The following is a 26,539-nucleotide window of genomic DNA, read 5'->3' as shown; positions in this document are numbered from 1 at the left end:
AGGTCAGTATCTACCTCCTGTGTCAGGATAACATCAGGTCAGTATCTACCTCCTGTGTCATGATAACATCATGTCAGTATCTACCTCCTGTGTCATGATAACATCATGTCAGTATCTACCTCCTGTGTCATGATAACATCAGGTCAGTATCTACCTCCTGTGTCATGATAACATCAGGTCAGTATCTACCTCCTGTGTCATGATAACATCAGGTCAGTATCTACCTCCTGTGTCATGATAACATCAGGTCAGTATCTACCTCCTGTGTCATGATAACATCAGGTCAGTATCTACCTCCTGTGTCATGATAACATCATGTCAGTATCTACCTCCTGTGTCATGATAACATCATGTCAGTATCTACGTCCTGTGTCATGATAACATCATGTCAGTATCTACGTCCTGTGTCATGATAACATCAGGTCAGTATCTACCTCCTGTGTCAGGATAACATCAGGTCAGTATCTACCTCCTGTGTCAGGATAACATCATGTCAGTATCTACCTCCTGTGTCATGATAACATCATGTCAGTATCTACCTCCTGTGTCATGATAACATCAGGTCAGTATCTACCTCCTGTGTCATGATAACATCAGGTCAGTATCTACCTCCTGTGTCATGATAACATCATGTCAGTATCTACCTCCTGTGTCATGATAACATCATGTCAGTATCTACCTCCTGTGTCATGATAACATCAGGTCAGTATCTACCTCCTGTGTCAGGATAACATCAGGTCAGTATCTACCTCCTGTGTCATGATAACATCATGTCAGTATCTACCTCCTGTGTCATGATAACATCATGTCAGTATCTACCTCCTGTGTCATGATAACATCATATCAGTATCTACCTCCTGTGTCAGGATAACATCATGTCAGTATCTACCTCCTGTGTCATGATAACATCATGTCAGTATCTACCTCCTGTGTCATGATAACATCATGTCAGTATCTACCTCCTGTGTCATGATAACATCATGTCAGTATCTACCTCCTGTGTCATGATAACATCATGTCAGTATCTACCTCCTGTGTCATGATAACATCATGTCAGTATCTACCTCCTGTGTCATGATAACATCAGGTCAGCATCTACCTCCTGTGTCATGATAACATCAGGTCAGCATCTACCTCCTGTGTCAGGATAACATCAGGTCAGCATCTACCTCCTGTGTCATGATAACATCATGTCAGTATCTACCTCCTGTGTCATGATAACATCAGGTCAGTATCTACCTCCTGTGTCATGATAACATCAGGTCAGTATCTACCTCCTGTGTCATGATAACATCAGGTCAGTATCTACCTCCTGTGTCATGATAACATCAGGCCAGTATCTACCTCCTGTGTCATGATAACATCAGGTCAGTATCTACCTACTGTGTCATGATAACATCAGGTCAGTATCTACCTCCTGTGTCATGATAACATCAGGTCAGTATCTACCTCCTGTGTCATGATAACATCAGGTCAGTATCTACCTCCTGTGTCATGATAACATCATGTCAGTATCTACCTCCTGTGTCAGGATAACATCATGTCAGTATCTACCTCCTGTGTCATGATAACATCATGTCAGTATCTACCTCCTGTGTCATGATAACATCATGTCAGTATCTACCTCCTGTGTCATGATAACATCAGGTCAGTATCTACCTCCTGTGTCATGATAACATCATGTCAGTATCTACCTCCTGTGTCATGATAACATCATGTCAGTATCTACCTCCTGTGTCATGATAACATCATGTCAGTATCTACCTCCTGTGTCATGATAACATCATGTCAGTATCTACCTCCTGTGTCATGATAACATCATGTCAGTATCTACCTCCTGTGTCATGATAACATCATGTCAGTATCTACCTCCTGTGTCATGATAACATCATGTCAGTATCTACCTCCTGTGTCATGATAACATCATGTCAGTATCTACCTCCTGTGTCAGGGTAACATCATGCCTGATGGGTGAGAGGGGTAAATAGTGGGTGAAAGTGTTGAAGAGAGCAGTGAGAGGTGGAGAGAATGGAGGATGTAAGGAAGAGGGCGAGAGGGAGTTGAAGAGAGGCAGATCTGGCGCTTTCCCCTTTGGCTGGGCTGTACTGTACTGGGGAGAGTTAAAGTTGGCCTGCCTGCCCTGGCTACGTTGGTCCTGGCTGTGGCTCTGCTCCAGTGATCAATAACAACTCAGACTGCATCTGACCTCCACAGGGACACATGTTTCCAATCCCTGCCTGCCAAAGGCCATTTCGCTCCCCGTTAAAAAGACCCCCTCTCAACCCTACCTTCCACCCAACTCTCTCTTACCAACAACCCCCTACCCCTGCCCTCACGAGCTGCTTGCACATGGGTCCCGAGCGTGGACCTCCCCAAATTAATGACATCAAGATGCCGCTACTGACGGGCCAGTCAACATGTGGTAGTGTGCCTCCCCCGCCCCTCACCCACCCCACTAACTCTCCCTCCTCCTCCCCCGCCTGTCAAACATGCTTTGGGGAAGCCGCTCCTTTGATTTGGGGAGGTATCTTCGTTACCTAGGGGTCATTACATGGCTAGGTGAACGAGCGGAGGGTTTGATGGTCCAGCTCATCACACAGGTTCGTGAAAGGTCACAGGCTGATGGTTATGGGGGCGAGAGGCCAACCGACATACTTCTGTATCTGGCCATGTAGATATACGGTGTGGGTAAATGCTCACAGGTAATAGTAATGGAAACTGAAGTGCCCCTTCGACTACTAGCCGTGTCTCTGACATACGTGTAATGTCACCGCCTGATTCGTTGGCCTTTGCAATTAACATGGTTATTATTGTGAAAATCTAAACCTTGAGTATGGTCTTTAATCATGGGAGATTGTATACGGCTATGTAGAAATGAATGGAGTTAGTATACCTTTAATGCTAATCTAATGTGTCTTTCATAAAGATATTTTAGCAGACATTCTTTTCAGAATGAGTTACAATCAATGCATTCAAACCAAAAACGTGTCTAAAATAACCACACACAAATACACATATATATATATTTAATTCCTAACAGCCCCAGTGCTACAATAAAACATGTTACTAACAGTCCCAGTTCTACAATAAACAGTACTTAATATTCCTAGTTCAAAAACCGACCTTGCTCTGTCCGTACTGTCCGTACTGGTAGGAGGGGTGGTGTTCCACGGCGTAGGCTGGCGAGCTGTAGGTGGGTGGGCAGTAGGACTGGGAGCTGGGCATGATGGGCATGCTGGTCAGGCCTGGCAGACCCTCCAAGCCCCGTTGGGAGCCGTGGCAGCTGGCCGCCATGCCAACCCCGGGCTCCAGCCCTCCGGTCAGGGGAGAGAGGGCAAAGTCACTCTGGTGGCTGGGCTGGTGGGGCACTCCTCCTGGGTTCAACAGCCCCATTACCTAGTGAGACAGAGGAGAGAATGGAATGTAGTGAGGTGTGATAGAGTAGAGTAGAGTAGAGTAGAGTAGAGTAGAGTAGAGTAGAGTAAATTAGGGTCGTGTAGAGTAGGGTAGGGTAGAGTACAGTACAGTACAGTAGGGTAGTGTAGGGTAAGTAGAGTAGGGTGAGTAGAGTAGAGTAGGGTGAGTAGAGTAGAGTAGGGTGAGTAGAGTAGAGTAGGGTGAGTAGAGTAGAGTAGGGTGAGTAGAGTAGGGTGAGTAGAGTAGAGTAGATTAGGGTGAGTAGATTCGGGTGAGTAGAGTAGGGTGAGTAGAGTAGATTAGGGTGAGTAGAGTAGGGTGAGTAGAGTAGAGTAGAGTAGGGTGAGAAGAGTAGAGTGAGTAGAGTAGAGTGAGTAGAGTAGGGTGAGTAGAGTAGGGTGAGTAGAGTAGGGTGAGTAGAGTAGGGTGAGAAGAGTAGAGTAGGGTGAGTAGAGTAGAGTAGAGTGAGTAGAGTCGGGTGAGTAGAGTAGGGTGAAAAGAGTGAGTAGAATAGAGTAGAGCAGGGTGAGTAGAGTAGAGTAGAGTAGAGTGAGTAGAGTAGAGTGATTGGAGTGAGTAGATTGAGTAGAGTAGATTAGGATGAGTAGAGTAGGGTGAGTAGAGTAGAGTAGGGTGAGTAGAGTAGGGCGAGTAGAGTAGATTAGGGTGAGTAGAGTCGAGTGAGTAGGGTGAGTAGGGTAGAGTAGGGTGAGTAGAGTAGAGTAGGGTGAGTAGAGTAGGGTGAGTAGAGTAGAGTGAGTAGAGTAGGGTGAGTAGAGTAAGTAGAGTAGAGTGAGTAGAGTAGATTAGGGTGAGTAGAGTAGGGTGAGTAGAGTAGAGTAGGGTGAGTAGAGTAGGGTGAGTAGAGTAGAGTATGGTGAGTAGAGTAGGGTGAGTAGAGTAGGGTGAGTAGAGTAGAGTAGATTAGGGTGAGTAGATTAGGGTGAGTAGAGTAGAGTAGATTAGGGTGAGTAGAGTAGATTAGGGTGAGTAGAGTAGAGTAGAGTAGATTAGGGTGAGTAGAGTAGGGTGAGTAGAGTAGAGTAGATTCGGGTGAGTAGAGTAGAGGAGATTAAGGTGAGTAGATTAGGGTGAGTAGACTAGAGTAGATTAGGGTGAGTAGAGTAGGGTGAGTAGAGTAGGGTGAGTAGAGTAGAGTAGATTAGGGTGAGTAGATTAGGGTGAGTAAATTAGGGTGAGTAGAGTAGGGTGAGTAGAGTAGATTAGGGTGAGTAGATTAGGGTGAGTAGAGTAGAGTAGATTAGGGTGAGTAGAGTAGAGTAGGGTGAGAAGAGTAGGGTGAGTAGAGTAGAGTAGGGTGAGTAGAGTAGGGTGAGTAGAGTAGATTAAGTAGAGTAGAGTAGGGTGAGTAGAGTAGGGTGAGTAGAGTAGAGTAAGTAGAGTAGGGTGAGTAGAGTAGAGTGAGTAGAGTAGGGTGAGTAGAGTAGAGTAGAGTAGATTAGGGTCAGTAGAGTAGAGTAGGGTGAGAAGAGTAGGGTGAGTAGAGTAGAGTAGGGTGAGTAGAGTAGGGTGAGTAGAGTAGAGTAAGTAGAGTAGGGTGAGTAGAGTAGGGTGAGACGAGTAGAGTAGGGTGAGTAGAGTGAGTAGAGTAGGGTGAGTAGAGTGAGTAGAGTAGAGTAAGTAGAGTAGAGTAGGGGGAGTAGAGTAGAGTGAGTAGAGTAGAGTAGAGTGAGTAGAGTAGGGTGAGTAGAGTAGGGTGAGTAGAGTAGAGTGAGCAGGGTGAGTAGGGTAGAGTAGGGTGAGTAGAGTAGAGTAGGGTGAGTAGAGTAGAGTAGGGTGAGTAGAGTAGAGTAGGGTGAGTAGAGTAGGGTGAGTAGAGTAAGTAGAGTAGAGTGAGTAGAGTAGATTAGGGTGAGTAGAGTAGGGTGAGTAGAGTAGGGTGAGTAGAGTAGAGTAGGGTGAGTAGAGTAGAGTAGGGTGAGTAGAGTAGAGTAGGGTGAGTAGAGTAGGGCGAGTAGAGTAGAGTAGGGTGAGTAGAGTAGGGTGAGTAGAGTAGGGTGAGTAGGGTGAGTAGGGTAGAGTAAGGTGAGTAGAGTAGGGTGAGTAGAGTAGAGTAGAGTAGTAGGGTGAGTAGAGTAGAGTAGAGTAGGGTGAGTAGAGTAGAGTAGGGTGAGTAGAGTAGAGTGAGTAGAGTAGGGTGAGTAGAGTAAGTAGAGTAGAGTGAGTAGAGTAGAGTAGATTAGGGTGAGTAGAGTAGGGCGAGTAGAGTAGAGTATGGTGAGTAGAGTAGGGTGAGTAGAGTAGAGTATGGTGAGTAGAGTAGGGTGAGTAGAGTAGAGTAGATTAGGGTGAGTAGAGTAGGGTGAGTAGAGTAGATTAGGGTGAGTAGAGTAGTTTAGAGTGATTAGAGTGAGTAGATTGAGTAGAGTAGATTAGGGTGAGTAGAGTTGAGTATGGTGAGTAGAGTAGAGTAGATTAGGGTGAGTAGAGTAGGGTGAGTAGAGTAGAGTATGGTGAGTAGAGTAGGGTGAGTAGAGTAGGGTGAGTAGAGTAGAGTAGATTAGGGTGAGTAGATTAGGGTGAGTAGAGTAGAGTAGATTAGGGTGAGTAGAGTAGATTAGGGTGAGTAGAGTAGAGTAGAGTAGATTAGGGTGAGTAGAGTAGGGTGAGTAGAGTAGAGTAGATTCGGGTGAGTAGAGTAGAGGAGATTAAGGTGAGTAGATTAGGGTGAGTAGACTAGAGTAGATTAGGGTGAGTAGAGTAGGGTGAGTAGAGTAGGGTGAGTAGAGTAGAGTAGATTAGGGTGAGTAGAGTAGAGTAGGGTGAGTAGAGTAGAGTGAGTAGGGTGAGTAGGGTAGAGTAGGGTGAGTAGTGTAGAGTAGGGTGAGTAGAGTAGATTAGAGTAGAGTAGATTAGGGTGAGTAGAGTGGGGTGAGTAGAGTAGAGTAGATTCGGGTGAGTAGAGTAGAGGAGATTAAGGTGAGTAGATTAGGGTGAGTAGAGTAGAGTAGATTAGGGTGAGTAGAGTAGAGTAGATTAGGGTGAGTAGAGTAGAGTAGATTAGGGTGAGTAGAGTAGGGTGAGTAGAGTAGATTAGGGTGAGTAGATTAGGGTGAGTAGATTAGGGTGAGTAGAGTAGATTAGGGTGAGTAGATTAGGGTGAGTAGAGTAGAGTAGAGTAGATTAGGGTGAGTAGAGTAGGGTGAGTAGAGTAGAGTAGATTAGGGTCAGTAGAGTAGAGTAGGGTGAGAAGAGTAGGGTGAGTAGAGTAGAGTAGGGTGAGTAGAGTAGGGTGAGTAGAGTAGAGTAGGGTGAGTAGAGTAGAGTAGGGTGAGTAGAGTAAGTAGAGTAGGGTGAGTAGAGTAGGGTGAGAAGAGTAGAGTAGGGTGAGACGAGTAGAGTAGGGTGAGTAGAGTAGGGTGAGTAGAGTAGGGTGAGTAGAGTAGAGTGGGTAGAGTCGGGTGAGTAGAGTAGGGTGAGTAGAGTAAGTAGAGTAGAGTAGGGTAAGTAGAGTAGAGTAGGGGGAGTAGAGTAGAGTGAGTAGAGTAGAGTAGAGTGAGTAGAGTGAGTAGAGTGAGTAGAGTAGGGTGAGTAGGGTGAGTAGGGTAGAGTAGGGTGAGTAGAGTAGAGTAGGGTGAGTAGAGTAGAGTGAGTAGAGTAAGTAGAGTAGAGTGAGTAGAGTAGATTAGGGTGAGTAGAGTAGGGTGAGTAGAGTAGAGTAGATTAGGGTGAGTAGGGTGAGTAGAGTAGAGTAGGGTGAGTAGAGTAGGGTGAGTAGAGTAGAGTATGGTGAGTAGAGTAGGGTGAGTATAGTAGAGTAGATTAGGGTGAGTAGAGTATAGTAGATTAGGGTGAGTAGAGTAGGGTGAGTAGGGTGAGTAGAGTAGAGAAGATTAGGGTGAGTAGAGTAGGGTGAGTAGAGTAGAGTAGATTCGGGTGAGTAGAGTAGAGTAGAGGAGATTAGGGTGAGTAGATTAGGGTGAGTAGATTAGATTAGGGTGAGTAGAGTAGAGTAGATTAGGGTGAGTAGAGTAGGGTCAGTAGAGTAGGGTGAGTAGAGTAGATTAGGGTGAGTAGAGTAGAGTAGGGTGAGTAGAGTAGGGTGAGTAGAGTCGATTAAGGTGAGTAGAGTAAAGTAGAGTAGGGTTGAGTAGAATGTGGTAGAATATAATTTTAAAAAGAATAGAATAAAAATAAAAGTAAATCAAATAATACTTTGTCTCATACAGATTATGCATAAATTAGCACATAAATACAGCCTTTACATGGCTTAATCCAGTTACAAACGCACACGTAACAAGTAACTTCTTTATGCGTTACACATACTTTTGCATAGATCATGCAAAGATGTAACTAGGACATACAGTATCCGTGAAAGTTCAATTTGAGCACTCATATCACGAGTTGGGGTATATACAGAGTCACACTGTACAGATTGGAGTTGCTGTGTCAGTGAAGACAAGAGGACAGTTCAAGATGGAGGAAGAACAACAGGAATTGACTGGCGGTGAATTTACTACAGTAGGAAAGTTGTGTTATTAAACCCCACTGGGCCTAAAATAAATTCTGTCAGTTCACATCAGAGAAATGTCAGTCTCTTGAAGCATTTGATACATTTTCCAGGAATATATTTTTTAGGACATATTGAATTTCTGACATTCTTTGAAAGCAGTCCTGTATTTAACACAAAGAAAATGTATAAAAAAATATACAGTACATACATCCGACTTCCCATAAACAAAGTCATAAATTATATAAAAATCCTGCTATGCTTTTCTGAGACTTTATGAGGCAACTCTGCCACTTTTCAACCTCATATTATTTATTTTGCAACTTTTAATCCTACCCTATCATGTCACAGAGAAGCATTTCTTATCTTTTTATACCACAGATCATAGAAACAACCCATTTTCACATACGTAGACACTGGTTTGGTACTTGAGATAATGAACATTTATACCTACTCTTCATTTACTAACCAAACCATACCTATTGATTCTTATTTCCTACTGATCATGACTATGTAACTTGGTGTAATGTAAATCAAGTAGTTAGCAGGCATAATAACCTCTCCCCTCTCCTATCTTCTCCTCTCTATTCCTCCATCTCTTCTCCTCCTCTTCTCTCTCCTCTCCTATTATCATCTCTCCTCTCTTATCATCCTCTCCTCTCCTACCATCCTCTATCCTCTTCTATCATCCTCTCTTATCATCCTCTCCTCTCATATCATCCTCTCCTCTCCTCTCATCCTCTCCTCCTCTCCTCCTCTCCTCCTCTCATCCTCTCCTCCTCTCATCCTCTCTCCTCTCATCCTCTCTTATCATCCTCTCCTATCATCATCTCTCCTCCCCTATCATCCTCTTTCCTCTCCTATCATCCTCTTTCCTCTCCTATCATCCTCTCTCCTCTCCCTCTCCTATCATCCTCTATCCTCTCCTATCATACTCTCCTATCATCCTCTCTCCTCTCATCCTCTCTCCTCTCTCCTCTCATCCTCTCTCCTCTCATCCTCTCTCCTATCATCCTCTCTCCTCTCCTATCATCCTCTCTCATCTCCTATCATCATCTCTCCTCTCCTATCATCCTCTCTCCTCTCCTATCATCCTCTCTCATCTCCTATCATCCTCTCTCATCTCCTATCATCCTCTCTCCTATCATCCTCTCTCCTCTCCTATCATCCTCTCTCCTATCATCCTCTCTCCTATCATCCTCTCTCCTATCATCCTCTCTCCTATCATCCTCTCTCCTCTCCTATCATCCTCTCTCCTCTCCTATCATCCTCTCTCCTCTCCTATCATCCTCTCCTCTCCTCTCCTGGTTGTGACCATGAGAGACACATTATACTGTGTTCACCCAGACACATGGTTCTTGTTACATCGTTTCCTAACTGACGGACGGACAGGGGAGCCTTCGTCGTTTAGGGACCGCACAGTTCCGTTCCTATTCCGTGCTAGCTAGACTTTTCCCCCAATTTTTACTGTATCCTATAGAATTGAAAAGGTTGTTCATGGAGCCTAATTACGAAATTTCAATTGACAGTAGGCCTACCATGAAACATAAAGATGACAAAAATATTAAAAGACATTCACAATACAAAACCTATGGTAAATAATTTTTTGTCTTCAGTGTGTACTAGATAAAACAGGTGGTGTGTTCAACAGTGTGGTATACTTTTATGAATGACCTTTTGTGTGTTTGGACAGTATAGTAAAGGAGAAAAACAGACGTGAATAACCCATTCCTCTTTCTCTCCTTCTCTCCCTTTCACCCACCCCCACCCCTCTCTCTCTCTTCTCCCTTCCTCCCTCTCCAGCTTTCTCATTTGATGCCCAAATTCACCGTGTCCTTGTGGGGCCAACAAGGAGAGGCCACAGGGTACGTGGGAAAAAGGAGTATGATTCTTTAACACATTTCCAATAAGCGTGTGTGTATGTGTGTGTGTGTGTGCGGCACTTTTTGTTTCTGATGTCAAGGGTTAAGAGGTCTCCTTGGTGATACATAGTGAACAGCTGCATGAGAGTTTGCGTGAGAAGAGGTGTCGTCAAAACGAGGGGAAAATAGGTGGAGTGAAAGGGACCTTTAGAGAGATATGAGAGAGAGAAGAGATAGGAGAGGGAGAGAAGAGAAGAGAGAGGAGAGAGAGAGAAGAGATAGGAGAGAAGAGACAGGAGAGAAGAGAGAGAAGATAGGGGAGAGAGAGTGAAGAGATAGGAGAAGAGAGAAGATAGGGGAGAGATAGGAGAGATAGGAGAGAGAGAGAGAGAGAAGAACGAAAGAGAAAAGAGATAGGAGAGAGAAGAGATAGCAGAGAGAGAAGAGATAGGAGAGGAGAGAAGATAGAGAGAGAGAAGAGAGATAGGAGAGGAGAGAGAGAGAGAAGAGAGCGAGAAGAGATAGGAGAAGAGAGAGAAGAGAGATAGGAGAGGAGAGAGAGAGAGAAGACAGAGAGAAGAGATAGGAGAAGAGAGAGAGAAGAGAGGAGAAGAGAGATAGGAGAGAGAGAGAGAGAGAGAGAAAACTGTGAGAAAAAAAGAGACCGTTTAAAAAGAGGCTGAACTAATGGTGAATGATTGAAGGATAATCGTGTTGCTTCCCCACCTGGCAGCCACACACACACACACAATTAAATTTGTGGGGACACACAATTCAGTCCCATTCAAAATCCTATTTCCCTAACCCCTAACCCTAACCTTAACTCGACAACCTAACCTTAACCCTAAACCTAACCCTAGCTCCTAACCCTAAAACTAACACTAGCTCCTAACCCTAATTCTAACCTTAAACCTATACCCCTAGAAATAGCATTTGACCTTGTAGGGACCAACAAAATGTCCTCAGTTGGTCCCCCAATTTTTTTTTACTATTCTTGTGGGGACTTCTGGTCTCCACAAGTATAGTTAAACACATCCACACACAAAAGGCCGGACAGCCACACACACACTATCTGTCTAAGGGTATGTAATTTACAGGAGCGCTGTCAGAGGAATCTAACCTAATGCGTCTGAGGAACATGCTCATGTGTGACTGACTACAAATGGGAAACATATGGAGGTCAACACACCCCATTCATCTCACAGCGTGTGCGTGTGCGTGTGTGTGCGTGTGTGTTGAGGGTGAGAAAGTATACAGGAAGGTTTTTTTCTGGAAAGCCAAAATGTGGACATGTTCACACAGCATTTGGGCTCCTGAGTGGCACAGCGGTCTAAGGCACTGCATCTCAGTGCAAGAGGCGTCACTACAGTCCCTGGTTCGAATCCAGGCTGTATCACATCCGGCTGTGATTGGGAGTCCCATAGGGCGGCACACAATTTGGGCGGGGGTAGGCCGTCATTGTAAATAAGAATGTGTTCTTAACTGACTTGCCTAGTTAAATAAAGCTTACATAAAAGAAGATAATACCATATAGATATGAATTACTTGTGGATGTTGTACTGCTGCGAATTTAACACATATGTCCTCAGAGATGAGATTAGATAAAGCATTAGAGGGAAGATAACTGTGTATAATCCATTTGATAAGGCAACCTGATCAAAAAAGCCTGTTTGTTTGTGTGTCTGAGACTGTATGAACGCACGTATGTGTCTCAGCCAGTCTATGTATTTCTCCAGCTCCTCTGCTCTGTGATTGAAGCGCCGGCGGTGTCTCTGTTTTTCGGTGGTTCCGGGGATTAAGCCTCAACGCTTGCAAAGCCCGACCGCTTGCTGCGCTGGTGAGAAAGGATTCCACTGGTATGCAACGGATCAGCTAGCCAGACGCCTGAGACCCCATGCGACAGGGATCTAGCCCACAGTACACTGGGCTAGGCTAGAATGGTCATATAGTTCCCTAAACCTTTATGTTTTACTACCAACCGAAGCACTACCACTCAGGGCATAGGCCGAACTAGTCATAGCATAGGACTAACTCAGTGGCGACATATTCATACACTACTGTTAAAACACCATATAAACAAAGTGTAACATTCACAGAGCTACAAAAAACACCACAGGAACTGATTTTTCACTAACTAAAGCTCCAAATACCTCCCAATACCACCAAGAAATACCATTCAGCACTGATAAACGATCAGATAACTCAAAAGAACAATAAACTGTAACAATCCACAGTAGCGAGGCTTTGCTGTGTAAGGACTGCATAGTTTACATAGCTTTGTAGGTATGTCTAATTGTAACGTTTTACAGGTTTTCATCCACTCACTGTTAATGTAAAAACAATATATTCATTTACATTCCCTCTCTTGTATTCATTTACAATCCCTCTCTTGTATTCATTTACATTCCCTCTCTTGTATTCATTTACAATCCCTCTCTTGTATTCATTTACAATCCCTCTCTTGTATTCATTTACAATCCCTCTCTTGTATTCATTTACAATCCCTCTCTTGTATTCATTTACAATCCCGCTCTTGTATTCATTTACATTCCCTCTCTTGTATTCATTTACAATCCCTCTCTTGTATTCATTTACATTCCCTCTCTTGTATTCATTTACAATCCCTCTCTTGTATTCATTTACAATCCCTCTCTTGTATTCATTTACAATCCCTCTCTTGTATTCATTTACAATCCCTCTCTTGTATTCATTTACAATCCCTCTCTTGTATTCATTTACAATCCCTCTCTTGTATTCATTTACATTCCCTCTCTTGTATTCATTTACATTCCCTCTCTTGTATTCATTTACAATCCCTCTCTTGTATTCATTTACATTCCCTCTCTTGTATTCATTTACAATCCCTCTCTTGTATTCATTTACAATCCCTCTCTTGTATTCATTTACATTCCCTCTCTTGTATTCATTTACATTCCCTCTCTTGTATTCATTTACATTCCCTCTCTTGTATTCATTTACATTCCCTCTCTTGTATTCATTTACATTCCCTCTCTTGTATTCATTTACATTCCCTCTCTTGTATTCATTTACAATCCCTCTCTTGTATTCATTTACAATCCCTCTCTTGTATTCATTTACATTCCCTCTCTTGTATTCATTTACATTCCCTCTCTTGTATTCATTTACAATCCCTCTCTTGTATTCATTTACATTCCCTCTCTTGTATTCATTTACAATCCCTCTCTTGTATTCATTTACAATCCCTCTCTTGTATTCATTTACAATCCCTCTCTTGTATTCATTTACATTCCCTCTCTTGTATTAATTTTCATTCCCTCTCTTGTATTCATTTACATTCCCTCTCTTGTATTCATTTACATTCCCTCTCTTGTATTCATTTACATTCCCTCTCTTGTATTCATTTTCATTCCCTATCTTGTATTCATTTACATTCCCTCTCTTGTATTCATTTACATTCCCTCTCTTGTATTCATTTACATTCCCTCTCTTGTATTCATTTACATTCCCTCTCTTGTATTCATTTACATTCCCTCTCTTGTATTCATTTACAATCCCTCTCTTGTATTCATTTACATTCCCGCTCTTGTATTCATTTACATTCCCGCTCTTGTATTCATTTACATTCCCTCTCTTGTATTCATTTACATTCCTCACATAAATACCATCCAGTCTGAAATGCAAATGAGCATATTCCAGTATACATCCAAATTTGCAGAGGAATACATTAATTAAAACAAATTAGTCAACAAAGTGAGTAATTTGCATAAATTACACACCACATTACTACGGGATAGATTCCTTCATTGCAATCAATTAGCACACTGGAACGTTCCATGATTGCAATTCCATATGGAAACAAACATTCCCGACGTGTGCGTTTGACTGCGTGCGTGCGTGTGTGTGTGTGTGTGTGTGTGTGTCAGTGGCTTGTATTCATGGATGCCAAGGGAAGCCAGGTTTCCCCAAAATAATTACCAAGAAAAAAATAATTTACCTTTCGTCACTCTGTTTCATAATTTTCCTTCAATTCGCAAAAGGTTATATGTCTCTCACCAGAGAAAGCATCTGAGTGAGCAAAACAGCGCCCCTCTCAACCTGTACATGTAGCCCATCTATCTGATGCTGTCTGGTCAAAAAGAGTATGACGTTGCTGCCCGTAGCATTGAATACAAGGGAAGCCAGCGAGCATTTGGCCTCCCTTGATAATAAAAAATTATAATAATAGCCAATCAGCGTTGAGCTAAACTGAGTGAGCTCAACTGTGTATGGTCCTGGCACACCAAAACAAAGTGTCAAGGGTATTTGGTATTTTATTAGGATCCCCATTAGCTGTTGCAAAAGCAGCAGCTACTCTTCCTTGGGTCCACACCAAACATGACATAATACAGAACATTAATAGACAAGAACAGCTCAAGGATAGAACTACATTAATTTAAAAACGGCACACGTAGCCTACATATCAATACATACACACAAACTATCTAGGTCAAATAGGGGAGAGGCGTTGTGCTGTGAGGTGTTGCTTTATCTGTTTTTGAAACCAGGTTTGCTGTTCATTTGAGCAATATGAGATGGAAGGGAGTTCCATACAATAATGGCTCTATATAATACTGTACTCTTTGTTCTGTATTTGGGGACTGTGAAAAGACCCCTGGTGGCATGTCTGGTGGGGTAAGTGTGTGTCAGAGCTGTGTGTAAGTTGGCTATGCAAACCATTTAGAATGTTCAACACGTTAATGTTTCTTCTAAAAAGAAGAAGTAATGCAGTCAGGGAAGCCAGTTTGGACATGTTTGTTCTACTTGCAATCACGCACGCACTCACACACACACACATAAATCAGTACCATGGACAGCCACATCATATTTAGCTTACGTTGATTGGACTAAATTGTTTTTGGTATCTTTTAGTTGTCACTGTATTAGACTAAGCAGAGGTGATTTGATGATGTTGAAATGGTGCTGGAATAGTGGAGGCAGCTCCTGTCTTCTTTGTGACTTGCGTTAACTCTCCTTGGTTCTAAATCAATAGTTATTTAGTAGTCCGAAAATGTGAGAAACATTAACTTACTTGACCATGCTGTAGGTCATGTAACTGTTTGTTACATGCGATATGCATTGTGGACTTCACCGGACAGATGTTGCTCTCCAGTTTTGTGATGAAACACAGGTGTGGTTGAATTTATTCTGCCACTGTGTCTTCTTATTGTCTCGCCCTTAGGCCTATATATCACAGTGTCAATGCATATGAATTAACAGGTTACAGAGAAAACAACACAATTATACACATAGGTTGTAATATGGCTTATTTTTCCTGGCTTGGCTTCCCCAGTGATTTTACCTACACACCTCTACTGCTGTGTGCTTGCACATGTGTGCGTGTCTCCCTATGCAAGCTAAGATGGCCACTCTCTCTAAGCTAAAGGAAAGCCCAGTTTGTCTCAGGGAGGCTGATGGTGAAAACACCTACGAGAGAGAAGCACCTTTGGCCTCCAAGCAGAGTAAAAGTAATCTAATGGATTTGGCCTCCTAGTAGAGAAGAAGGCATCTCTGTGTGTGAAGTCTACTCTACTCACAGCTAATCACACATGGAATAGTGTTACCAAGGGGTGGCTTGTGGCTAGTTAGCACTAGCTTGTGAAGGAACCAATGTGGTTAGGTTAATGCTGTTCAAGTAGTTAAAGTAGTCAATTATCGTCCATTTCCCAAATGGTTTTACAGATCACCAGGTTGTCATTGCTGATGAAAATGACAAGCAAACACACACACACACACACACACACACACACACACACACACACACACACACACACACACACACACACACACCCCCTCAGGGTTCACTTGTCATAGAAAGAGAGGAAGATGTGCCTGAAGCGTTCTTTTTTATCACCACTAAGCAGGACACTGATGGAGGCCTGAGAACCTCTCTCTCTCAAGGGGTGAGGACCCAGCATGCATTGCGTGGGGCCTGGCCACCCTTTGTGGCAGTTAAAAGCTTGTTTTCCGCCTGTTAGGACGGTCCCGTCGCCGCATACCGAACCCGCCATGGACGCTAATGACTGTGTAATCGGCCTTAATTGTCTTTTCAGTTTTCATTTGTGTCATCTTCCTCTCTCACACTCCCTCCATCTTTAATTGTCTCATGTCTATTCATATGCTAGCGGTCCATATTCAAATAAGAAGATACTTTTTGCTAAACTGAAATTATTTAGTATCATGTATTGTTGACAAACATCCGGTTTTGAGTTTGTCACCTGTTTAACTACCTTGTTGAACATGATGAGATTTACTGTTGAGATGCTACTGAAAGGCTTAAGACATGCTGTTGAAATGTTGCTGATAGTTTGATAAACATCTGTAAAACATCTGAGAAAATATACCTTCTGAATGTTATCTAGAACCAACCGCTAAACAGGATTTTTCCATTCCAATGGTATAAAACCTGTACTAAATGTCTTATTGAAACTATGGAATCCACATGTTGCAGAGCGGAACATAGGCAAGCTCTTCCATGTGCGCTGCTAGCAAAATGCAAGTCTCTTTGGATAATAAAGTCTGCTGCTAAATGTCAGTGTCTTTGGAGAATAAAGTATGCTGCTAAATGTCAGTGTCTTTGGAGAATAAAGTATGCTGCTAAATGTCAGTGTCTTTGGAGAATAAAGTATGCTGCTAAATTTCAGTGTCTTTGGAGAATAAAGTATGCTGCTAAATGTCAGTGTCTTTGGAGAATAAAGTATGCTGCTAAATGTCAGTGTCTTTGGAGAATAAAGTATGCTGCTAAATTTCAGTGTCTTTGGAGAATAAAGTATGCAGCTAAATGTCAGTGTCTTTGGATAATAAAGTATGCTGCTAAATGTCAGTGTCTTTGGATAATAAAGTATGCTGCTAAATGTCAGTGTCTTTGGAGAATAAAGTATGCTGCTAAATGTCAGTGTCTTTGGATAATAAAGTCTGCTGCTAAATGTCATAAATGATTAATCTATTAGCTACAGTCGGGACTGAACAGTGAACTGACCTGTGGTGAAAGACCATTGCTGATGCTGGGGTTGACTGAGTTGGAGTGGCCGGACGGGGGCACGAAGCTTTCCGAGTAGCCGGAGAAGCCATGGCGTCCAGAAGACAGGCAGTAGGCAGAACTACCGTCCTGGGCCCCCGCTGAGGAGCTGAGCCCACCCTGGTGCACCGAGGTGGGGGGGAGGGGCTGAGGCCTGAGGACCGTACTGGGCTGCTCTGACACTGCTGGGAGAGAACGATGGAGAGAGAGAGAAAGAAAGGAGGAATGGATTAATGCTTGGCTATTGATTTTGAGTCAAATACATCAAGTCATGGACTGTTCTCTCTGCTACCGCACAGCAAGCGGTAGCGATGCACCAAGACTGGAACCAACAGGACCCTGAACAGCTTCTACCCCCAATCCATAAGTCTGATAAATAGTTAACCAAATAGCTGCCCGGGCTATCTGCATTGACCCTTTTTGCACTAACTCTTTTCTCATCACACACGCTGCTGTTACTGTTTATTATCTATCCTGTTGCCTAGTCACTTTATCCCTACCTACAGTATATATATCTACCTCAATTACCTCGTACCCCTGCACATCGACTCGGAACTGGTACCCTGTGTATATAACCAAGTTATTGTTACTCATTGTGTATTTATTCTCTCTGCATTGTTGGGAAGGGCCCGTAAGTAAGTATTTCACTTTTAGTCTACACCTGTTGTTAACGAAGCATGTGACAAATAACATTTCCACTACAAGACCATGGTACTTGCCTACGGAGCAGCAAGAGGTACTGCCCTTCCTTACCTTCAGGCTATGCTCAAACCCTACACCCCATCCCGAGCACTCTGTTCAGCCACCTCTGGTCTCTTGGCCCTCCCACCCCTACTTGAATGCACTAACTGTAAGTGCCGCTCTGGACAAGAGCTCCTGTAAATGACTAAAATGTAAATGTGATTTGTAGATGAACTTTGGTGTGCTCGTATAAAACAAGATCAGAGAGAGAAATAGAAGGTGAAGTTGTGCTCACTTTGTGATATGGAGGTGGGAGGGTAGGGGCTGTCTGACAGCTGATAGGGCTGCAAACTCGACATGGCCGAAGGTGGGAAACCGCCAGGGATCAGGTGATTAAATGCCATCAGCTGATTGGCTCCCGCCTGTTTTCTCCACCTGGCTCTCCTGTTGCTGAACCACACCTAATAAAAATCAAATAAAAGATGTGAGAATCAATTATTGTGAAAAATAGAAAATCTGTGTGTGTGTGTATGGGAATGCTAACGTGTATTCATTGTGTGTGTATTTAAACACTTCTGTGTATGTGTGTGGGTGGGTGTATTCATTGTGTTTGTATTTAAACACTTCTATGTGTGTGTGTGTGTGTATTTGTGTGCGTGTGCAAGTGTGAATAGGCATGCCTATGTGAGAGTATTCATTGTGTATGTGTGTGTGTGCCCGTGCGCATACAGTATGTGTATGCGTATCGTGTGTGTGTATCTGCGCTGTAGCCTCAAGCAGAACAGACATAGAGATACAGTATGAACATCTGGAGCCCAGTGAAACCACAGTGACATCACCTCCTTGTCTAACTCAGTCACGGGTTTACATAGAGACTAGTGTAAATCAAGCACATAACCCAATGAAATCCCTTTATCTATCTTAATAAAGACTTTCTAATTCAGGCTTCTATTTTAGTTTCTTTTTGTGAATATTTTTTACAAGAGGTCAAAACAGGAAACTCTCATAACTGAAGACACAGTAGGGTCCTCTGTGTGTGTGTGTGTGTGTGTGTGTGTGTGTGTGTGTGTGTGTGTGTGTGTGTGTGTGTGTGTGTGTGTGTGTGTGTGTGTGTGTGTGTGTGTGTGTGTGTGTGTGTGTGTGTGTGTGTGTGTGTGTGTGTGTGTGTGTGTGTGTGTGTGTGTGTGTGTGTGTGTGTGTACAGCTGACTCATGACTGATGTCTCGTGACTGATGTCCGGATGGGTTGTATGGGACTGTGGACAAAGACCTCCATAATATGTATGTGTGTGTGTGTGTGTGTGTGTGTGTGTGTGTGTGTGTGTGTGTGTGTGTGTGTGTGTGTGTGTGTGTGTGTGTGTGTGTGTGTGTGTGTGTATATTGGTCTTCACTAACCTGTACTCTGGCCTCTGTGAGTTTGGCCCTCTGAGCTAGCTCTTCTCTGGTGTATATATCTGGGTAGTGCGTTCGTTCAAAGGCTCTCTCCAGCTCCTCCAGCTGCTCGGCTGAAAAGGTGGTCCTACTGCGACGCTGTTTCCTCTTCAGTGGCAGGCCTGGCTCCGAGTCCACATCCGAACCCTCGTCTGAGTGGCTGGCTGCAAACACGCAACACATAATGGTTATTCTGATTGGCCGTTTGGAAAAACTAAATGAGGAAGGCTGTTATTTTTGGAAGAAGGGAACAACAAAATGCCAGAAGACTTGGAATGTAAAGTAAACGCTTGCACCTTTATTAGCGAGACACACGGAAGCAACAGGTGTCAAAGATTTGGTATAAATCCTGCAATGTAATGTAATGACTAAGGCCCAGAGTTTTCCTGGGCAGCTCCTGTGGTCAGGGAATAACATATCTAGATCTCCCCCAACTATGACTAGGAGCTTATGGCTTTCACAGGGAGAGATCACTTTAAATATATCCTGAACACCCCTTTTTAACTCCCCACAGGCACCAGTGGATCATAAGGTGATCAAAAGAGCCCAGTGAGACCAGTAGTCTGCTTAAACATGGATTAAAGGAGTCGTATCCCTGTAGGGCAAAGTAGGATATCCCCTAGGCCTCTAGTCTCATTCATGCTGGGCGCACTGTGGAGATAGCATTCTATAGAGGAAGACAAGCAGGGAGAGAGGCGCCTATCACCAGGCAGGTGCTGCCTAATCTGCCAACATAAGTGACAGGGGTGCCATTTTGGATGAAACATTTATCCCAGATTGTGGCTTTAATCTGTTTGCTCAGTTAAGGGCTGCTGGACAGAGGGACGGAAGAATAGACAGAGACAGAGACAGAGACAGAGACAGAGACAGAGACAGACAGACAGACAGACAGACAGACAGACAGACAGACAGACAGACAGACAGACAGACAGACAGACAGACAGACAGAGAGACAGAGAGACAGAGAGACAGAGAGACAGAGAGACAGAGAGACAGAGAGACAGAGAGACAGAGAGACAGAGAGAGAGGGCCTTTAAGGCCTAATTCAGCAGAAGAGAGGTGAATGAAGGCTTGAGGCTGAGAGACTGAACAACTAAAGCAGCACATGGGGAGAAGCTAGCCGTCTATTAAATAATGATTAGGCTCCTCAAACTAGCGTGACAGCCACCCATTGTCTACCATTACGTGTATGCAATGCCCTCGACACACACACACACACAAAATGTATACACACACTCACACTCACACATGCATCTGCTGTGTCTAGGACCTCTGATTTCACGCGTTGCTTTTTCTCTATAACAATGTTTCCAACGCAGATGGCTACAGATAGAAAGGGTTAAACTCCACTCCCTTGAGCTCCTTGCCTGAGACCATCTAATCATGAAGTCAGACAGAAGATGTGACTGAGCTCTGTGAGCCACAAGTCTGTGCTCCTAAAGGCAAATAAAGTTATATTCTGGTGATAGTATTTCCCAAATCAATTCCACTGCATGTCTCTCATTGAGGCATCAGAGAGGAGGAAAGAGACAGAGAGAAGTGGAGAGAGAATGGTTAATGGAGGTAACCTCTCCTTTTCTTTCCCCTCCTCTCCCCTCCCCTCCTCCTCTCCTTTCCCCTCCTCCTCCTCTCCTCTCCTTTCCCCTCCTCCTCCTCTCCTCTCCTTTCCCCTCCTCCTCCTCTCCTCTCCTTTCCCCTCCTCCTCCTCTCCTCTCCTTTCCCCTCCTCCTCTCCTCTCCTCTCCTTTCCCCTCCTCTTTCCTCTCCAGATTTAGGAGGTTTAATTAAAAAGAGAGCCAGGCAGGCAGGCGAGTTGGGCTCCCGTCTCTCCAGTCCCCTCAGCGCCAGCCCCTGGAGCCGAGTAGGAAATGCTTGTGCTGGTTGCCAGTGAAAGCCCGTTCAGGCATTACACGAGAGTTTTAGCTATGGGAATTCTGCTCCGGCTCTGGAACGCCAAAATCAAGATTCCGACGCCGGGAAGAGCACTTTAATAGATTCGGACCAGGGGTACCGGACAGAGCATTGAGAGCAGAGAGATTCATGGGAGAGTTGTTGGACGTAAAGAGCAAATATCCATCAGGGCAGATAGTTTTCAGCCGTGATTTCGAATACTGGTCTGGCTAGGACGTTTGTGGTACTTTGGCAGCAATGGTGAGGAGAGGCTTGGAACACAGCATGAAGCCTAACTGAAAACTGAAAAAAGTATAGTGAAGGATTTTTTTCAGCCATGAATTTTACATTTACAACTTATAAACTACAAACTAGTATTTTGGATACTACCCTCTAATCTCAAATTCTCCCCCAAAAGCCACTGGACTTTCAAATCATTCACAAAACAAGAAACGGATTAATCAAGAGATAAAAAAGAAAAAGACTAAACAAACTTCACAGTCATTACCATTTAAAGGAGAGAAGAGAGAGATATAAAAGAAGGAGAGAGAGAGTGCTAGAGCTGAAAATGAGAGACTCAACGAGAGAGTGAGAGTTCATAAAGCACCCCAGCGGCACTGTATCATGTTAGCTGCAGGGTGGAGGTGGAGCATTCCTCTCTCTCTCTCTCTCTTTTTCCTCGCTCCCTGTTTTTATTATTACTAACTGCCGCAAAAACTCTACATCACGGCCACTCCGTTAATGGCAAATGACAGTGTTACTTTTGTCATCCTCCGGACTTTTTTTTCTCTCTTTCTCTCCCTCTCTCTCTTTGGGAGTGATGTGGCCTGGGTTCCTTTGTATGGCGGAGGGGAGAGGCCTGGCAGGGCTCTATTGGGTCAATTTCCACGCTCCATCTGTAGGATCCATCAGGGCTGCCCAGGCCCGCATTCAGGGCCCTGTCACCTGCCCGGCAGGGGAGTGGGGGGCTGGGGAGCTGAGGGAGTCGAGGGGGGGTGGTGGAGCAAGGGGGGGTGGTGGGAGCACAAAGAGGGCCAGAGAGGGGCCATTGTGGGCTGTGGAGGGGCACAGCAGGGAAGCGCCCCCCTATCCCACCTTCCACCTAAACCGAGAGGGGCATGGGGATTGGAGGAGGGATGGGGGTTGGGGGGTTGAGAGAGGGGGTAACTGAGAGGGGAGCTGAATGCACCTGGAGAAGAGTGTATGTGGGCAGGGGTTCAGGGGTGCTATAGAGGGAACCAGGATGGCAGGACAGGAAGGAGATAAATTGAGGATGCTCTCTACTCCCTTGCTCTGTGCCGTTCATTCTTAAAACTGTCCCTTACATCACGTCCATTTCCATCAATTCACTTCCCTGTTTCTTGTTACTCATGCTCTCTCTACATCCCCCCCTCCCCCTCGCCACAACAGCTTTAGAGTATGAGAAGACCAACCACGTTCCGACGTCGCGGAGGATCGGGATGAGAGGGGAACGCAGGCGCAGGAACACGGAGCAACAGTGTTCCCACACATTCCCGTCAGCAAACAGGAGAAGAGGATAGTAAACACACAAAGGGAGGCCTCGACCTCCTCACTTCAACACCCAAATCAAATGTTACGCTGGAGCTAAAGCACCAGGGTGCTGAGAATACAAAATACTCAACAGTTTGGCTGTGTCTCTGACCACAATGGGAAGATAGATTATTATCCCTGAGGGGGAAATTGGTTTTGCTGTTGAATTACCCAGTAAAATAGACATTTAAACAAAGCAGGACAAGGCCAGTAGATAAAGGATACATTGCATAAGGATGGTAGAGTTCCACAGTAAGGATAGACAGAGAGATAGATTTAAACAGGTAGTTTGTGTTAGACAGTGCTTGTCTCTTAAACTATTACAGACATTGATGTGCTGTTCACACAGAAACCAGCTCTAACACTTGCACGCACAAACACATGCAAGCACACACACACACACACCGACTTACAGAGGACACACACAACAACAAAAAAGCACACACACAAACCTGAGCTAAACTAATGCTTTATCGATCCAGGGAGCAGACAGGCAGGGCACACACACACAGATGTGAACCGTCAAGCTGTCTCTGTCCATTAAGATCACCTGCAGTAGAACTGTATTTAACAATAGAGGAAAACCTCCACACAGACCAGACCTCCAATAGGGACTGGCTTTGTTGACTGTGTAGAGTGCAGTGGCCAAGACAAGACACACCCTGGCAAGCATTCAACTCTCCACCCTACTCTGAGATGTCAATATGAGGAGAGACATCACTCACACACATAGTGACTGATACACACACACACACAGAGAGAGTCGGCAATACACACACACACACACACACACACACTAAAATATAACCTGTGCACTCTGTGCTTTTGCAATCTCAGCATAAAGACGTAGAAAGAGAAAGAAAGCGAGAGAGAGAGAGAGAGAGAGAGAGAGAGAGAGAGAGAGAGAGAGAGAGAGAGAGAGAGAGAGAGAGAGAGAGAGAGGAGAGAGAGAGAGAGAAATAGAAAAAGAGAGAAGCCTAAAGAGAGAAAGGGTTTAGAGAGAGGGCCATATGGGGTTGTTTATGACGAGAACGGTCGTAGGGGCGGGCAGCCCATCCTCTAGGGGTTCTTACTATAGAGGGTAATTGAGCTGCTGACATGTGTTCCTCTGCACCCAAAACAAAAGGCAGAAGAGACAAATAAACTAGCTATTTGCCCAGGGAAGTAGATCTGGCCCTTTCAGAGAGTAGGACTCACTGGCCTACTCACTGAATAAAACAGTACATCATCGCCATGGAGGCGTGACAGGGAAATGCTAGGGCCAGACTCAGCAGATGCACACGGGGCATAATGGTTAACTGAGAGCTTTTGACCCCAGCTGGAGTTAACAGTGTGGGGAGAAAGAGAGGAGAAAGAAGGGAGGATGGGGAGGAAGAGCATCTCTAAAAAGATGTATCACTCTCTAATATAGCTGAAGTGACAAACGGCCCTGTGCAGGGCATTATATGGAGCCAGTGTGGGCATCTTATTATTTAGTTCCAGTGGGGTGGAGTGAGGTGACAGTTTCACGGTGGCATTGCCACCCCCAGAGAAGGGACAAAGCAGCGGCACAGCATCCATGCAGGGCCACATGAACAGGCCAGTCTGCCACACGCTCCCCCCCAGCACCGACCCACCCCTGCCCAGCTGCCCAAGCCACCCGCTCCCCAGGTGCATAATGGGCCTAGTGGGCCTACTCTCACAGCTTCACACCAAGCAATCACCATCATCATTCCAATTCACTTTAGCATTACACATCCATGCAGGATTTCCATGTAATATAGGATGTCTATGTAATATGTTCTATAGCCCAGAGGAACGGAACGGGAGTCCATTAGCTGTCATGGTGAACTAAACATTATTCTAACCCTCTCTTCCTGAGGAGGAGATAGTTTTAACAGGCAGTGACCCTGAGCCGCCCTCTGACCCTGCCCAAACCACACTGACATGTACTGCCGGAGATGGGAGGAGGACAGGAGAGGGGCGGATGGGGGCTACCTACCCCTTTACAGCCCAACATCACCTCTCCACAAAACATCATAGGCAGTGAACGGCCAGAGAGTTCAACCACCGTCACATTCCTCAGTTTCTCTTCTTTTCCATAACAAATGTTATTGGCTGTGATGTGTCTTTCTTTCTGTTTCTCCCTTTACTTGTTAGTCTGTCTGTCCTGGTTTCTTTAGTTTTACGTTTTGACATTTGTGGGATTTTTCTAAGCTTCTCTCACAGAAGTGAGAGATTGATCGAGTCGAAGACAGTTGAGATGTACGAATACTGATGAAAAAACAGCTGCAGATATATTTTTTTCCGTGAGAAGACAGCTAAAAAGAGCCACGAAATTACTCTACCGTGTCCCTTCCCTTCTACGCTGAACTAAACTGCTATTCAACAACAAAAAAGCCTGGCTAAACAAAGTTAAGTGATTGACAACGCTGTCTGGCTTTACTCAATTAACTATCTCATTGTGTCCGAACCTTTTTTACCAGGAGTCTCCTCGCCCTCGGCCCCCCGACTCCATTCTCTTCCAACTCCTTTATCCTCAACCATCACAGAGTTTTGCTTGGCTAATATTTCCAAGGAAATAGAGAGCTCTTTTTATACAGGGACTCCTCTCCTTAACCTTCTATTGGTCGCTCTTCTCTTCTCTCTTCTTCTCTCTTTCTCTTTCAGCCACTTCAAACTGTCTCTCAGGGCAGTGGGGAGAATGTGACGGAGTCTATCAGCAACGAGGGGCAGGTCCAGGGCAGGACCCCGCTCCCTCACTTCAAAGTTGCCCTGCATTCATTAATTGTCCTTTGAGTTATATCATGCCGATCACAATGCGGGTGCCAGTGGAGAAAGAAGCTTTAATGAAGCATAGAGCCATTCACTTGCAGATAAGCCAGTCTTGAGAGTGATGCTGTGACGTAGGCTAAAGTGAATGTGGTGTGTATAGCTAGGGTGAGAGGAGTAAATCTGGAAGTGAATAGGAGGGGGGATGCTTTTGAATGCAACACTAACTGATGCAATCTGTTTCCACTAGCATAGCTACATTCTCTAAAAATGCTAGCCAGCAGAATCTGGACGTCGCTAACTAACCAGCTGACAATATTTTAAATGGTTTGCAGGAAACAGGAAAAAGGCCATTGTGGACAGGGATGGTAGAGGGGAATAAGCATAAGCATCTGCCTCTGATTCCAAAGGTGGCATGTTCAAATCCAGCAATAGGAAGTTGTTTTTGATATTTTAGTTTTAAGCCTATCCCAAACCTTAACCATTCAGAGTTCATGCCTAACCTTAAGAATTTGAGTTAATGCCTAAACTTAACCTTAAACACCTCGAAATTGGACGTTTGGAACAACTTCATAATTTGAAATTTGAGAAACATGGATGATCGACTAATTCTGACGTGAGACTGTGAGAGCTTGTAGGACACCTAACACCAAATTCCCTAGGATACATCCACTATTAATCTATCACTGAGGTTAAAAACTCTTAGCCCTGGAATGAATTCTGATCCCTCTATCCAACATCAATCTCCTAGAAACAGTTGCTATATTCCAGGTATTGTGGCTTTGGATTTCTGGTTTGGCATATTGTTACAGTACAGTTCCACCTGCCAAGTTCAGTTGGGTTTACATAAGTAGTTATAACCCAGGCAGGGAGACAGCCATGGATCACACAGAGTCAAAAACCCAGCTTTTCTCTACTCTAGGATTTCTCTGTTGCTCTGCCTGGAGGCAGAGATGGAAAGTAGCCTGTAGAAAACATTCCATTGGTTGCAATGAGGCTTTCGTTTGTTGTGACTGGAGACAGTCTCCCATCTCTCTCTCCATCTCTCTCCATCCCCCTGCTTAATTCACTAAAACACCTTAAAAACGCATGGACCGTTGACAAATACACAACGTTAAAGAAATACAGAAAATCAATGTCTATCTTCCCGGATGGTTTTCCCTGTTCATCTTCCCGGATGGTTTTCCCTGTTCATCTTCCCTGATGGTTTTCCCTGTTCATCTTCCCGGATGGTTTTCCCTGTTCATCTTCCCTGGTGGTTTTCCCTGTTCATCTTCCCGGATGGTTTTCCCTGTTCATCTTCCCGGATGGTTTTCCCTGTTCATCTTCCCTGATGGTTTTCCCTGTTCATCTTCCCTGATGGTTTTCCCTGTTCATCTTCCCTGATGGTTTTCCCTGTTCATCTTCCTTGATGGTTTTCCCTGTTCATCTTCCCTGATGGTTTTCACTGT

At 44.4% G+C, this 26,539-nt stretch overlaps 1 protein-coding gene across 7 annotated transcripts in view; it reads right to left on the bottom strand.

Annotated features, from left to right (window-relative positions):
* The window catches only part of LOC120020031 (paired box protein Pax-3-like), a 38,813-nt gene that overhangs the window by 5,489 nt on the left and 6,785 nt on the right, over positions 1-26,539 (bottom strand). For 3 of the 7 annotated variants that reach the window (XM_038963458.1, XM_038963461.1, XM_038963462.1), the window contains exons 5-8: positions 18,862-19,057; positions 17,763-17,928; positions 16,748-16,962; positions 3,112-3,396 (exon numbers count right to left, since the gene is read on the bottom strand). In XM_038963458.1, the coding sequence (XP_038819386.1) occupies positions 3,112-3,396; positions 16,748-16,962; positions 17,763-17,928; positions 18,862-19,057 (862 nt within the window). Of the gene's footprint in view, positions 1-3,111; positions 3,397-16,747; positions 16,972-17,762; positions 17,929-18,861; positions 19,062-26,539 lie in introns of those variants that run through there. The other 4 variants (XM_038963459.1, XM_038963460.1, XM_038963463.1 and 1 more) reach the window with 4 other exon arrangements.

The sequence above is a fragment of the Salvelinus namaycush genome, chromosome 25, assembly GCF_016432855.1.
Source record: "Salvelinus namaycush isolate Seneca chromosome 25, SaNama_1.0, whole genome shotgun sequence".
Lineage (NCBI taxonomy): Eukaryota > Metazoa > Chordata > Actinopteri > Salmoniformes > Salmonidae > Salvelinus > Salvelinus namaycush.
This window is presented reverse-complemented; position numbering and strand designations above follow the sequence as displayed.